The sequence below is a fragment of the Ranitomeya variabilis genome, chromosome 4, assembly GCF_051348905.1.
Source record: "Ranitomeya variabilis isolate aRanVar5 chromosome 4, aRanVar5.hap1, whole genome shotgun sequence".
Classification (NCBI taxonomy): Eukaryota; Metazoa; Chordata; class Amphibia; order Anura; family Dendrobatidae; genus Ranitomeya; species Ranitomeya variabilis.
Genome location: NC_135235.1, coordinates 717,424,001 through 717,438,432, shown reverse-complemented (window position 1 = coordinate 717,438,432; position 14,432 = coordinate 717,424,001). Strand labels below are relative to the sequence as shown.

Genomic DNA, 14,432 nt, shown 5'->3' with positions numbered 1-14,432 from the left:
CACCTCCCTAGAGCTAGTCCTATGTTTGTTACTTAGCTGGAGTAATTTGTGATCCTCAACCACTAAGGATCATAACAGCTGGGCGTATGAGGGATCGTCCAGTGCGGTACAGCAACTGATGGAAAAAGTTACAAACAGAAGACCGGTAGTGCAGTGTCTAGAGGATGGATCCCTGGGGGCCTTGGGGAAATCGTATCCCACTATATTATTGATATGTAAGCTGTGGGGTAGACTGGGATTAAGTGTCTGACCAGGTTCTCCCTGATATGGCATAATAATAACTTACCGGAATTTGTCGCACTGGGGGTATTACCTGAATGGCAGACCATGGGAATTCAATATGTGTATCAGATAATTGAGCAGGGGGAGTTTAAATCCTTTTCCAGATTGCGTGCAGAGTTTGGTCTTGGGCCTAAGGGGGAATATCAATATTTGCGGTTGAGGCGCGCATTTGGAGCTCAGAATAGGGACCGAAATGTCAGTATTCAAAGGGATATAGTGTTGGAATATATCTGTGGTGAGGGGTCTACTAAGGGAGTTATTTCTACTCTTTATAAAGACTTGCTGCATACTTACCTTCTGGGATATCCGATCACTGCAAGAGCTAAGTGGGAGAGAGATGTGGGCCCAATGGAGAATGAAACTTGGGAATCGGTGCTGGAGTGGGTCCCAAGGCTGTCACTGAGTGAGCCATATAGGCTTTCACAGCTCTATGTGATACACAGAGGCTATAAATCTTCGTAGGTGTTGTTTAAGGCAGGTTTGCGTGACGACTCTGAATGCCCAAGGTGTAGGTCCGCAGATGCTGACATATTTCATATGATGTGGACATGTCCGAGACTGGCTGCTTTTTGGTTAGTGGTTTTGAGTCGAGTGGAAAGTGCGTACAAATGCACGGTGCCAAGAGACCCGTTGGTGTGCTTGCTGGGATGTGTGGATGAGATTGAAGTGGATAACAACCTGAAGATTGCCATTGCCAGATTACTGTATATGGCCCGGAAGGTAATAGCGCGAAATTAGATTAAGGATGAGCCGCCTACAAGAAGGGAATTTCTTCAGTATGTAAAACAGGGCCTAACATTAGAAAAAGGGATTTATAAGAAAAGAGGGAAATTAGGAACCTTTGATAAATTGTGGTCTCCGTGGCTTGTCACGGGATAGGTTCACTATTAAAGAAGGATGCATAATATGAGGCATGCAGATTTACATGTGATGATAGTAACTTTATAGTCCGGATGGTTAAGTTAATAAAAGAGGTGGGCTGTCTGTTTGGGAGGAGGTGGTTTAAGTTGGGAGTGGGGGGGCTTAGTTTGGGGTGAAAACTTTGTATTGAAATATAAGAATGTAACAAGTAAATTGTCATATGATCCTAAATAAAAAAATTTTATTTGAGTTAAAAAAACATATCTTGCACATGACTAACCACATTATGTAACAAACAAATTTGGGTGAATGCAGGTACTTAAGTCTCTGATCATTGCCATTAGTGCACCAGCCATAGGTCATTGTCGTCTTTCACCCTTAGGAAATTGTTATATATCCCCATAGCAGTAGGCACAAACGATTTCCTGAATTTCTCCTTCTTGCACCTAAGTAGGATTAGACGACTGCTGAATGTGCTCTTCTGCTTCAAGAACAGCTCGTATAGTGGGTGTGTATTATTGATCATTATAGCCCTACACTTCATCTGAATCCTATCTTCCACTACCTCCTCAAAAGAGTCAAGATGGAGGCCGACAGCCGTGCTGGCCTTCTTGATAAGTTTGTTGAGCTTATTAGCGTCAGTGACTCGCACACTACTGCCCCAGCAAATGATAGCAAAGAAGATGACGCATGCCACAACGAGCTGGTAAAACATTTTGAGCAATTTCCTGCACGCATTAAACGACCTGAGCTTCCGTAGAAAGTACAGTCTGCTCATTCCCTTCTTGTAAACCTTCTCCGTATGATATCTCCAATCAAATTTGCCATCAAGGTGAACCCCCAAATATTTGTAGCTCTCAACCATCTCCACCTCCTGGCCAGCAATAGCAATCGGTAAGTAATCATCCTTTTTCCTTCTATAAGGCTAGGGTCACATTGCGTTAAGGTGACCGCGTTAAACGGACTACGTTACACCGCGGCATAATGCGGGTTAACGTAGTCCGTTAACGCCGCCATTGCCTCTAATGGTGAACGCGTCGCTATCGCCCGCCCACATTGGGCGGGCGCTAGCGATGTGCCGTTCTTCTGTAGCGCGCCTTGGACGCTGCTTGCAGCGTCCGCGGCGCGCCCGAGGTCCGTTCCCCGCTCTCGCAGATCGGGGATCTGCGCTAGCGGGGACGTTTAACACGACCCCGAAAAAGACATTGCGTTAGCGCAATCCGCTAGCGCTTAGCGCTTTAACGGATTGCCCTAACGCAATGTGACCCTAGCCTAACTCACCACCATCTCCTTGGTTTTCTTCACATTTAGTTCTAGACAGTCTGGCACCAATCCACATAGTCAAAAACCACCCTTCTATATTCCTCCTCCCCCCGGTCACCCACAATGCCCCTACAATCACTGAGTCATCTGAGAATTGTTTTGGGGAAAGAGATCTGATTTATACTGAAAGTCAGCTGTATACAATGTGAAGAGGAAGGGCGACAACACTGTACCCTGAGGGGCTCCAACACTGCCAGATACCACCTCCCAAACCTTACAAACGGCGGCCTGTCCGTCAGGTAGTCATTTATCCAGTTCACCATCCCCTCATCTACCGCCATATCAGTCAACTTATTTAGTAAGGGCGGCTGCAAGGTATATGATACACCTAAAAAAATGGGAATGGTTGGTGATATCAACTTCCTGTTTGTGGCACATTAGTTTAGGTGGGGGAAACTTTTCAAGATGGGTGATGACCATGGTGGCCCTTTTGAAGTCAGACATTTTGGATCCAACTTTTTTTCCAATGGGAAGAGGGTCATGTGACACATCAAACTTATTGAGAATTTCACAAGAAAAACAATGGTGTGCTTGGTTTAATGTAACTTTATTCTTTCATGAGTTATTTACAAGTTTATGACCACTTATAAAATCTGTTCAAAGTGCTGCCCATTGTGTTGGATTTTCAATGCAACCCTCTTCTCCCACTCTTGACACACTGATAGCAACACTGCAGAAGAAATGCTAGCACAGGCTTCCAGTATCCGTTGTTTCAGATGCTGCACATCTTGTATCTTCACAGCAAAGACAATTGCCTTCAGATGACCCCAAAGATAAAAGTCTAATGGAATCAGATCAGAAGACCTTGGTGGCCATTCAACTGGCCCACGACGACCAATCCACTTTCCATGAAACTGTCCATTTAAGAATGCTTGGACCTGACACCCATAATGTGGAGGTGTACCATTTTTCTGGATGGGGAGAGTGCTACGCTGTGGGCTCTTGCTGAATGAAGCTAGGACAGCCACTGATGTTTGTTCATTAGTGACAGTTTTCTAACGTCCACATTTTGGCAAATCCAACACTGAACCTGTTTCACGAAATTTGGCAAGCAGTTTGCTAACTGTAGTATGGGAGACGGGTGGTCTCGTACGGGAGTCTTGCATTAAAATCTGCTGCAATGACCCAGGTACTGCATTCACCAGACATAACACAATTGCTATTCGCTTCTCATGTGTTAACCTCTGCGACATGTAAAACAAAGAGAAACTTGTAACTAACTCATGAAAGAATAAAGTTAAGTTAAAACCAAGCATACCATTGTTTTTCTTGTGAAATTCTCAGTAAATTTGATGTGTCACATGACCCTCTTCCCATTGGAAAAAAATAAGTTGGATCCAAAATGGCCGACTTCAAAATGGCCGCCATGGTCACCACCCATCTTAAATAGTTTCCTCCCTCCCATATACTAGTGTGCCACAAACAGGAAGTTGATATCACCAACCATTCCCATTTTATTTAGGTGTATCCGTATAAATGGCCCACCCTGTACAATGGCCTGAACTTTCTTAGGATCCATGCGAAACTCCTCCCCAGAGACAGTGAACCCCAAGAAAGACAGTTCCTGGACAAAAAATTAGCATTTCTCCAACTTAGTGAAAAGAAGGTTCTCCCTGAGTCTCAGGAGAACTGTCCGATAAGATGACAAACATGGGCCTGCTTATCGGATGAATAAACCAGAATGTCATCTAAGAAGATAACCACAAACTGCCCAATAAAATCAGAGAACACAAAATTGATGAAGTTTTGGAAGACCGCAGGAGCATTGGTCAAATCAAACGGCATAACTAAATTTTCAAATAAACCTTCAGAAGTGAGGAACGCAATCTTCCACTCATTCCCCTCCCATACCTGAATCCGGTTACGTGCCCCTCCACAAATCCAGCTTAGAAAAACATTTGGCCCCAGACAATTGATTACACAAATCGGGAATGAGTGGAAGCGGATACATATTAAGTTCCCGAAAGTCAAGGCATGGGCGGAGGCCACTGTCTTTTTTTTTTTTTTTTTTTTTACAAAAAAGAGTCCTGCAGCAACAGGAGACACAGAAGGGTGGATACGTCCCTTGTGGAGACTTTCAGATATGTACGGTATTTTCCGGCATATAAGATTACTTTTTAACCCCTGAAAATCTTCTTAAAAGTCGGGGGTCGTCTTATACGCCGGGTGCAGACCAATGTGCTTATGGTGGGTGGGGGGAAAGTGGTCCCGATGACGAAGAGAGGGGGCGTCTCACAGGAAAGTGTGAGTGGAGTATCCCCCTATTACCTCATTGTGGCAGCGTGGGGTTTCTGTGCTGGTGAGCGGCGGCGGCTCCTCTTTGTGCCGCTCCTCCGGCATTTCCTCAAAGCCCGGAGGCACCGGCAGCTCCATTGCTGCGATGCGGTGGCCTCCGGGAAAATGGCCGCTGGGGGTGGCGCATGATCAGATTCAGATCTCGTCCAGACCTCGATGGGCTCAAGCGATGATAGGGGTTCGGGCTTAATTGGTAACAAAGGAGCCTCACGATGCACCACTCCCCTCTCTCGCAGCCTACGGTCCATACGAACAGTCTGTGTCATAGCTTCTTCCAGAGAATCGGGTGGTGGATGGAAAGCTAGCGCATCCTTTAAATGCTCGGACAGTCCCTTTTGGTGCCGAGTCATTCCAAGACACTTATGGTGCCCACCGCCTGTACACAGAACAGTACCACTTGGCAGAGAACTTCCCCTGAGTGAAACACGTAATCGTGTCCTCAAGCCAATCTCACTCGATCAGCTTCATCGTAAATGATGAGACCCAAGGCCTCGAAAAACCAATCCACAGACAATCTCTCAGGGGAGTTAGGGAACAAGGAGAAAGCCCAAGACTGTGGCCCCTCACGTAACAAAGTTATCACTATCCCCACCCTTTGACTCTCATCCACCGAAGACCAAGGACGCAGGGAAAACAATAAATTGCAAGTCTCCCTAAAGACACTGAATTTACTTTTATCCCCAGAAAAGGCATCCGGTAGTTTGACAGAGGGTTCAGGAGAGGAAAAGAAAACATCTGAGACAGCCCCATCCATATTTCCAGACAGAGAGGAGACACCCCGAACCAGCATGTAGCAGATCCATATCAGAGAGAGAAAAAAAGGAAAAAAATGTGCAGAATCCCCTTTAATGCTTTGGTCGGTGATAATGTAATGATACTGCCTAGTGTCACAGGCAGCCTAGGGGGCGCTAGCGGAAGCTCAAGGAGTGGAAGGAATGAGGCACGCAGTGCACACAGGAACTGAGCTAGGCTGGTCACGTGATCACTGCAGGGATGATGGGGCGGAGCTACTGCGCGAGAATGGGGGGTTTGCAAAGAATGCAGGACACAGATCACAAAGACAGATACGTGGTCAAAGGACAAGCCGAGGGTCGGGAGCTAGATGGGAACGAGGTACCAAGGGGCAAAACAGCAGTGTATTCAGAGACAAGCCAAGGGGTCAGAAAGCCAGGACAGACAGAGAAGTACCAAGCAGAAAACAGGGGCAGTAGTTAGGGGACAAACCGGGTCATACACAGCAAAGCACACACGCACAGAGGCACAACGATTACAGATGAATAACCTGGGTCAGATACCTCAAACCGAGTACACAGAAGTATCACGGACTCAGGACCCAGGAACCACCAGCATTAAATAGCCGCCCCAGAACCAAAAAGAGGCGGACTAATTTATCCCAGACTTGACCAGGATAGCCCATCCAGAGTCATGACAGTAATAACTGGAGTTAAGTTGTTACCCAGTTTTGAGTAGAATATTACCAGACCCTACTTCTAAATCCTTTTCTGAAATGAGAACATATTTCAGGTTGACCTCAAAACAGTTTGGCTTCTCACTTGAATGTCCTTCCACGGCCGCTAGAAATTCAACATATAATTACAGTAGAATCTGTGACTTCTCTACATTTAGTGGTTACTACTTACCTGGGTAGCCATATGTAGGAATCGCCTCTTTACACCGCTCATCACCCCTCACATATGTCTCTGTAGTATTAATATGGGTCAGATCTTCTCCCTGAAATAAATATTATAAAAGTCACAGACAGATGGAGAAGTCACATCTATGGTCAGCTCTAATCCTGCCATCTCCTCTGCTCTCATTACACAAGAATAAAACATATAATACTAGTGGATAAAACAAGACTGAGCACAAGACCTTCACATCTCATGACAAATCTCATGACACCTTTTCTCCATCTACCTGATGATCCTGAGGAACTTCTTGTTTACAGTCCTGTGGAAGAAGAGGATGGGGACATCTCTCTGGTGTTGTCCTCTCACTGGATAGATCTGGAGGAAACATATACAGGGACTGAATTCATTCTTTACATACAGATAATTATAGCCCATGTGTATTTAGTCCTGTCTATTACCTGGTGATGTGAGGGGCTGGGGAACCTCCATCAAGACGTCCTTGTACAGATATTTGTGTCCTTCTAAGTACTCCCACTCCTCCATGGAGAAATAAACGGAGATATCTTGACACCTTATAGGAACCTGACACATACAATTATACGGTCATCCACAAGATCCCTTCATAGCATTACTGTATAATGTATAATGTCCCAGCATTCCCAGCAGAGTCACCTCTCCAGTCAGCAGCTCAATCATCTTGTAGAGAAGTTCAAGGATCTTCTGGTCATTGATGTCCTCACGTTTCAGGGGGTGATGTGGAGGCACTGTGATTGGGCTCAGGGGTCTTCCCCATCCCTCAGACACAGGGTCCTGACAGCGCTCACTAGAGGTCTTCTTCACTACTGTGCAATCCTGGTTATGGAGAGACACATTAATAAATCTCACTACAGACATTTCCAGAGTCCTCACCTCTCCAGTTCTGTCCATCTGTTATTCCCATAGATAATAATGCTGTTGTAAAAAGAAGCCATGACATACAGTATCTGGAGAACTCTTGCAGGAGGTGTCATTGATGAGGAGAGGTTGCCATCTGCCACACAGCCAAAATCAAGTGGAACCAAAGTATTCTGGAAAGTTTGCAGGGGGTGTGATCTTGTGTGCTTGACTGGATCGGGTAACCAACAGGAAAGACTTCCCTGGTAGGTATAAAAACCCTGCGTGCCCATCCACAAGGATATTTGGCACCAGGTAAGGAAGCGTGGCAGACGTGCTCCAGAGACACAACTGAGACCAACTTTGCAGGCCTCAGAAGGGAGTTTATGCCACCCAAATGTCAGTAACTGTCTGGCAAGGTCTGGATTTCTCAGAAGATATCCTCAAGAATGGTTTACACTAATAAGAGCCAGAAACTACCCCCTGTGCTGGTCTCCAAGGCCCGACTACGTCCGTCATGAGCTGACGCCCAGTCCTCTCCGCCTTGAGCCTGAGAGACTTCCGCCGATGGTCAAGCTGAGAAGACCCATACAGAGACTGCAACAGGAGAGGCACCCCTGCAATTGCGGAGGAACTGTGCAAGAGAGTAGGGTCATCACATCCAGCTATCATCAACAGTACCGGGATCAGCTAGGATTAGGTGTACAGGTTGGGAGAGGGCTGGTTGAGGCGTGGGAGGCTCAATGGGCTTTAATAGACTACGCGAGGCAGAGACTTGCTTCCTAGCGAGAAAACGTGGTCACCCCCAGTAGGGCCAGAGCTTTGAGTGAGAATTCACATTGTGACTCTCAAGACTGGGTGCACAACCTTTGTGAAAAGAACACAAACGTTAACTAGTGAAAGACTTTTTTGTTTATGCTATACTTTTTGTATTCCCTCTACTGTAAAATTACATAGCTACTAACACTAATTGTTTAAAAGTTACTGTGGTATATAAATAGCATTTTATCAACCCCTGGCTGTTTCCCGCCTCTTGATCTCTACTTGTTGCATCCAGACACCTGCATTACAATGTACTGTCACGTCATCAGAATCTCTCACCTCTCCAGTAAGCTGGAAGAGGATCTCTAGGGTGAGCTGTAATATCCTCTCCGCCATCTTGTCTTTGTCCATATCCATCATTGAAGGGTCAGGGCAGATTTTGTAGTAGATATCAATGTAAAAGATAAAATGTATCAGGAACCTGAAAGAAAAGAAGGTGAGATTATGTAAAACAATACAAAATACTATGAAAAAAAAACCAACACATTACTGGGTTGGTGCTGCTAGTTGATAGCAATAACCTAAAATGTAGAGTTGTAACACCACTACAGGCACCTCTTCATGGTCTTCCCTCTCCCTCCATGCAGCGACACCGTTTTCCTGTCCCTCCATGCAGGGAAGCCGGCATATTCACTGCCCCAGCCATGAAGCGTGGTCCCCAGTGTGTTCCGTTTCCTTTTCTGTGTGTGCGCACCAGGATCCCGTGTCCTTAAGAGGCAGCTTTCGCACATAGTAAAATGACTCAGCCAATAGCTGGGACACATTTAGTTTAAAAGGCACCCTCCCCAATAGGGTGATGTCAAGCACTACCAGGGCCAGCGTTAGCGGCAGGCAGACCAGGCAGCTGCCTAGGGCCCCCGCTCCCCCAAGGACCCCCAGTCAGTGGTGTGCCACTAATAGCGGAACACAGCCACTATGGGGCCCGTGGGTCAGGGGGGCCCGCCTGCTGCCAGTGCCGAAACCCCCAGCCTCCGACGCATTGAACTATACCAGCATCTATGAAGCTGTTACAGTTTAAAGCAATGATGGAGGAGAGAACGTCAGATGACGCTCCCTCTCCCATCATTCTCCTCTGGCTCTGACACAGCAGGTGCATGATGATGTCACTTCATCGCACATCCGTTGTGTGCACCTCCGGGCAGTGCAGCATCTGAGACTGGAGCCGAGCCTGGAGCAGCACAGAGCAAGAGAAGAGGTGAGGATTGTTATTTTTAATATCAGTGAGTACTGGACTGTGGGGTACATTATATTCTATGGGAGGTGGGCTGTATTATATTCTGTGGGGTGCTACAATATATTCTATTCGGAGGTGGGCTGTATTAGATTCTATGGGGGTACATTATATTCTATGGGAAGGTGGGCTGTGTTATATTCTGTGGGGGTGCATTATATTCTATGGGGAGGTGGGCTGTATTATATTCTATGGGGGTACATTATTTTCTATGTGGAGGTGGGATGTATTATATTCTAAGGGGGTACATTATATTTTATGGGGAGATGGGCTGTATTATATTCTATGGGGGTACATTATATTCTGTGGGGAGGTGGGATGTATTATATTCTGTGGGGGTACATTATATTCTACGGGGAGATAAGCTGTATTATATTCTATGGGGGTACATTATATTATATGGGGAGATGGGCTGTATTATATTCTATGGGGGTACATTATATTCTATGGAGAGGTGGGCTGTATTATATTCTATGGGGGGCTACATTATGTTCTATGGGGGCTGCATTATAATCAATGGGGATTACATTATATTGTATGGCGGGGCTGCATTATGGTCTGAGGGGGCTACATTATATTTTGTGGAGTGGCTGCATTATACTTTGTGGGGTGGCTGCATTATACTCTGTGGGGGTGGCTGCATTATACTCTGTGGGGGTGGCTGCATTATGCTCTATGGGGTGGCTGCATTATACTATATGTGGGCTGCATTACACTGTATTGAGGACTATGGGGAATACATTATACTATATGAAGGACTATGGGGTGCATTATACTATGGGAAGTGAATTGTACTACATGGATGACTATGGCAGTGCATTATGCTATATGGAGCACTATGAGGAGTGCATTACACTATATGGAGGACTATGAGGAGTGTATTATACTATATGGAGGACTATGGGAAGTGCATTATACTATATGGAGGGCTGAGGAGTGTATTTTAATATATGGAGGACTGAGTAGTGTATTTTAATATATGGAGGACTATGGGGAGTGTATTATACAATATGGAGGACTATGAGGAATGTATTATACTATATGGAGGACTGAGCAGTGTATTTTAATATATGGAGGACTAAGAGGAGTGTATTATACTATATGGAGGACTATGGGAAGTGTATAATACTATATGGAGGACTGAGCAGTGTATTTTTATATATGGGGGACTATGGGGAGTGTATTACACTATATGGAGGACTATGAGGAGTGTATTATACTATATGGAGGACTGAGCAGTGTATTTTAATATGTGGAGGACTAAGAGGAGTGTATTATACTACTTGGAGGACTATGGGAAGTGTATAATTCTATATGGAGGACTGAGGAGTGTATTTTAATATATGGAGGACTGAGCACTGTATTTTAATATATGGAGGACTATGGGGAGTGTATTATACTATATGGAGGACTATGAGGAGTGTATTATACTATATGGAGGACTATGGGAAGTGTATAATACTATATGGAGGACTGAGGAGTGTATTTTAATATATGGAGGACTGAGCAGTGTATTTTAATATATGGAGGACTATGGGGAATATATTATACTATATGGAGGACTATGGGGAGTGTATTATACTATAAGAAGGACTGAGGAGTGTATTTTAATATATGGGAGACTGAGCAGTGCATTTTAATATATGGAGGACTATGGGGAATATATTATACTATATGGAGGACTATGGGGAGTGTATTATAGTATATGAAGGACTGAGGAGTGTATTTTAATATATGGAGGACTATGGGGAGTGTATTATACTATATGGAGGACTATGAGGAGTGTATTATACTATATGGAGGACTATGGGAAGTGTATAATACTATATGGAGGACTGAGGAGTGTATTTTAATATGTGGAGGACTATGGGGAATATATTATACTATATGGAGGGCTATGGGGACTGTGAGCCCTCGCAGGCAGGGTCCTCTCTCCTCCTGTACTTGTGTGTGCCTTGTTTCACTCATGTTTATTGTACTTGTCTATATTTGCCCCGTTCACATGTAAAGCGACATGGAATAAATGGCGCTATAAATATGTATTATAATAATAATAATAATAATAATAATAATAATTAAAAAATAATAATAATGGGGAGTGTATTATACTATATGGAGCTACTTCAGCTCTGGAATGCAGGTACATAGGAATACACTGGTATATAGAAATGTATCAGTATGTACCAGTACAAGAAGTTGTGTGTTTGAGCACCAGGGCCCAGACGTGAAGAAAAGTGAAGAATAAGTTAATTACAGCACAGAGCTGCCGGCCTTCCACCAGTCAGAGAAGGAACTAGTGAGCACTAAACACAGTGAGCTGGAGAGGAGAGGAGGCGACTTACAGGCACAGAGTGAGGGTCAGGACGTTGCCCTGAACGCCCGGGACAGCTCCCCCAAACTAGGACTGACCTGCTAGACGGCTGGAAGCAATGAATAATGGGGACTCTCCAGCACCGACCTTCCCCCGCAGAGCCGCACACCACATATATGGCTGTTCTGTGCGCACAGGACCTGTGATGAGGTCACAGGAGGGGAGGAGTCAGGGGTCACATGATGGGTGGAAAAGGGGTTGGAACCAGAGAAGCTATATTGCTCTTCTCAATATGACACATAGATGTTTACAATGAATGGGGACAAGGCCGCCCCCATTGAGGTGCCCTGTTTTGGTAGATAATAGGAGCCATTAAAAGAAAAATAATTACTTTGGAGCAGGATATTAATGGCTATACCTAAAAATTTCTGCTGAATAATTGCTGTAGACCTGCAACTGATACCTCAGTATCGATGATTGGGTAAAGACTAACTACATCGCAAGAAAGTGTGACAGATAGAAGCTGCAGTGTTGATTTAGAATAATCCAGCGACTATAGCGGTTAAAATGGTTATAGCAGACAGGGAGTGGTTAGCTCAGCCCCAGGGGATTCTGGGAAAGGTGTGATTGTGTCTGGGACTTCCAAGAGTAAGGTGTGTGTTAGAGAATCTCCTGTCTGTATACACCAGTATTGAAAGCTGTTTTCCACTCATCCCCCTCTTTAATACGAATGAGATTATACACCCCCGGAGATTCAGTTTAGAAAACCATTTTGCTCCTACAATCTGACTAAAGAAGTCCGGGATGAGAGGGAGCGGATATGGATTCCGGACCGTGATCTTACTAAGTTTGCGGAAATCTAGGCATGGGCTTAAACCCCCGTCTTTCTTCTTTACAAAAGAAAACCCCCGCAGCAATGAGGGATGAGGATAGTCGGATATGACCCTTTGCCAAACTTCCCACAATATGTCCTGCGTCTCTGGACCAGAGATATTATATAGTCTGCTCTTTGAGACAGGGACAAGATTAACGGCGCAGTCATAACGACGAGGGGGAGAAAGTTCTTGGCACCCCTGCTCTGAGAACACATCCCCAAAGTCAGACAGGTATTTAGGCACTGACAGGGTATCCACCCTTGCAGTGTCCTTGATAATGCTCACTTCACTTTACCTCCTCCCGAGTCTCCCAATCTATCACAGGGTTGTGCAGAGTGAGCCAGGGAAGTCCAAGAACCACAGGTGAGGGCCGACCCTCTAGCACATAACCGTCAATACTTTCTGACTAGTGCATGGCCCTTACATGTAGATGTAACCCTCAGACAGCTTGCATAAAATACCCGTCTCAAGAGTGCAGAGTCAATGGCCATTATGGGTATAGATCTTTGTTTGGTTTGGGGTCCTGGACGAACCTAGTGTCGATCAAGTTAAACCCCGCCCCACTTTCCAGAAATGCAGAAATAACCACCTTATTTTTGCACAGATGGATTTCAGCCAGCAGAATAAATTGTGTCCTACTCACGGAGGATATATATGTTCACTCGAGTTGCTAACCTTCCCACAATCTGGGCTCTTTAGTTTTCTGGCACCTGTTTACCGTGAGATAGAGAAGGACATGTGCCCATGAAATAGCCCTTTATACCACAGTAAAAATATACTCCCCTTTGTGCTAAACAACAGACTGCTATCCAGAATGAGTTGCCGCACCCAACTGCATGGGTTCCTCAGATGACTCAGACTAGGTTTCCCTTGGCCCCGGACCTCCCGCACATTGGGGTTTCTCTTTATGTCTCCGGTGAAGACAGCGATCCACCCAGTTAGCCAGAGACATGGCCGCCTCAAGGGAAAGGGAGTCTCCTAGAGGGCTAAGGCATCCTTCACTCTTACTGATAGCCACACACAGAACTGGCAATGGAGTGTTAGGTCAGTCCACTTAGTGCCTGTGGACGACCTCTGAAACTCAGAGCAATACTCCTCCACCGGCTGGTCTCCCTGCTGGAGCTGACGGAGTGTGGACTCAGCCAGGGAGATGTGGTCAGGGTCGTTGTACATATTAAACAGCACCAGAAAAAAATCCTCCACCATCTAGAGCGACTTAGGGGTCACCCTGAAGGAGCGAGATTATTATCCCCACCCTTTGCTCCTTCATTCCTGAAGTATAGTTTACAGGCCTCCCTGAAAACAAGAACTTGCCGCGCCACCCAGGGAACCTCTTAGACAAAGTGATCTTGGGCTCCACTAAGGGTTGCCTGGCAGTCATGGTCCCTAAACTTGATGGGTTAGGGTATGTTTCCACCATCAGGAATCCCTGTGCTTTGGATGTAGCGGATACACCACTCCGCCCAAAGCGCCGCCCCCCTGTTGTACGCATGGTGATTCCGGATGTGTTCATTGAAGGTTGAAGGAGTGTTTAAACTAGGGATTGGGGGGAGGGTATTCAATTTATAGGAGGGGAAAATAGTGCAGATAGAGACCTGGGCACAAATAAAGAAGTTGGGGGTGGCGGTGGCATGGGGGGTGGGGTTAGAACAGTTAATAATTTAAGAAAGAATAGAGGTACAGAGAGGAACATTAAGTGCATGTATACTAATGCCAGAAGCCTCGCCAACAAAATGGATGAATTAGAATTAATGTTGTTGGAGCATAATTATGACATGGTGGGGATATCGGAGACATGGCTGGATGAGAGCCATGACTGGGCTGTTAACTTGCAGGGCTATAGCCTTTTCAGAAATGACCGTACAGATAAGCAAGGGGGAGGGGAGTGTCTGTATGTAAAATCATCCTTAAAACCCATCTGGCGTGAT

At 45.4% G+C, this 14,432-nt stretch overlaps 1 protein-coding gene across 1 annotated transcript in view; it reads right to left on the bottom strand.

Moving 5' to 3' along the window:
• Positions 1-11,815, bottom strand: part of LOC143766605 (uncharacterized) — a 41,339-nt gene extending 29,524 nt beyond the window's left edge. Inside the window, exons 1-6 of the mRNA XM_077254407.1 lie at positions 11,728-11,815; positions 8,367-8,508; positions 7,065-7,244; positions 6,851-6,974; positions 6,679-6,767; positions 6,402-6,492 (exon numbers count right to left, since the gene is read on the bottom strand). Of these exons, the coding sequence (XP_077110522.1) occupies positions 6,402-6,492; positions 6,679-6,767; positions 6,851-6,974; positions 7,065-7,244; positions 8,367-8,447 (565 nt within the window). The 5' untranslated portion in view covers positions 8,448-8,508; positions 11,728-11,815. The remainder of the gene's footprint in view (positions 1-6,401; positions 6,493-6,678; positions 6,768-6,850; positions 6,975-7,064; positions 7,245-8,366; positions 8,509-11,727) is intronic.
• Between the last annotated feature and the right edge of the window lie 2,617 nt (positions 11,816-14,432).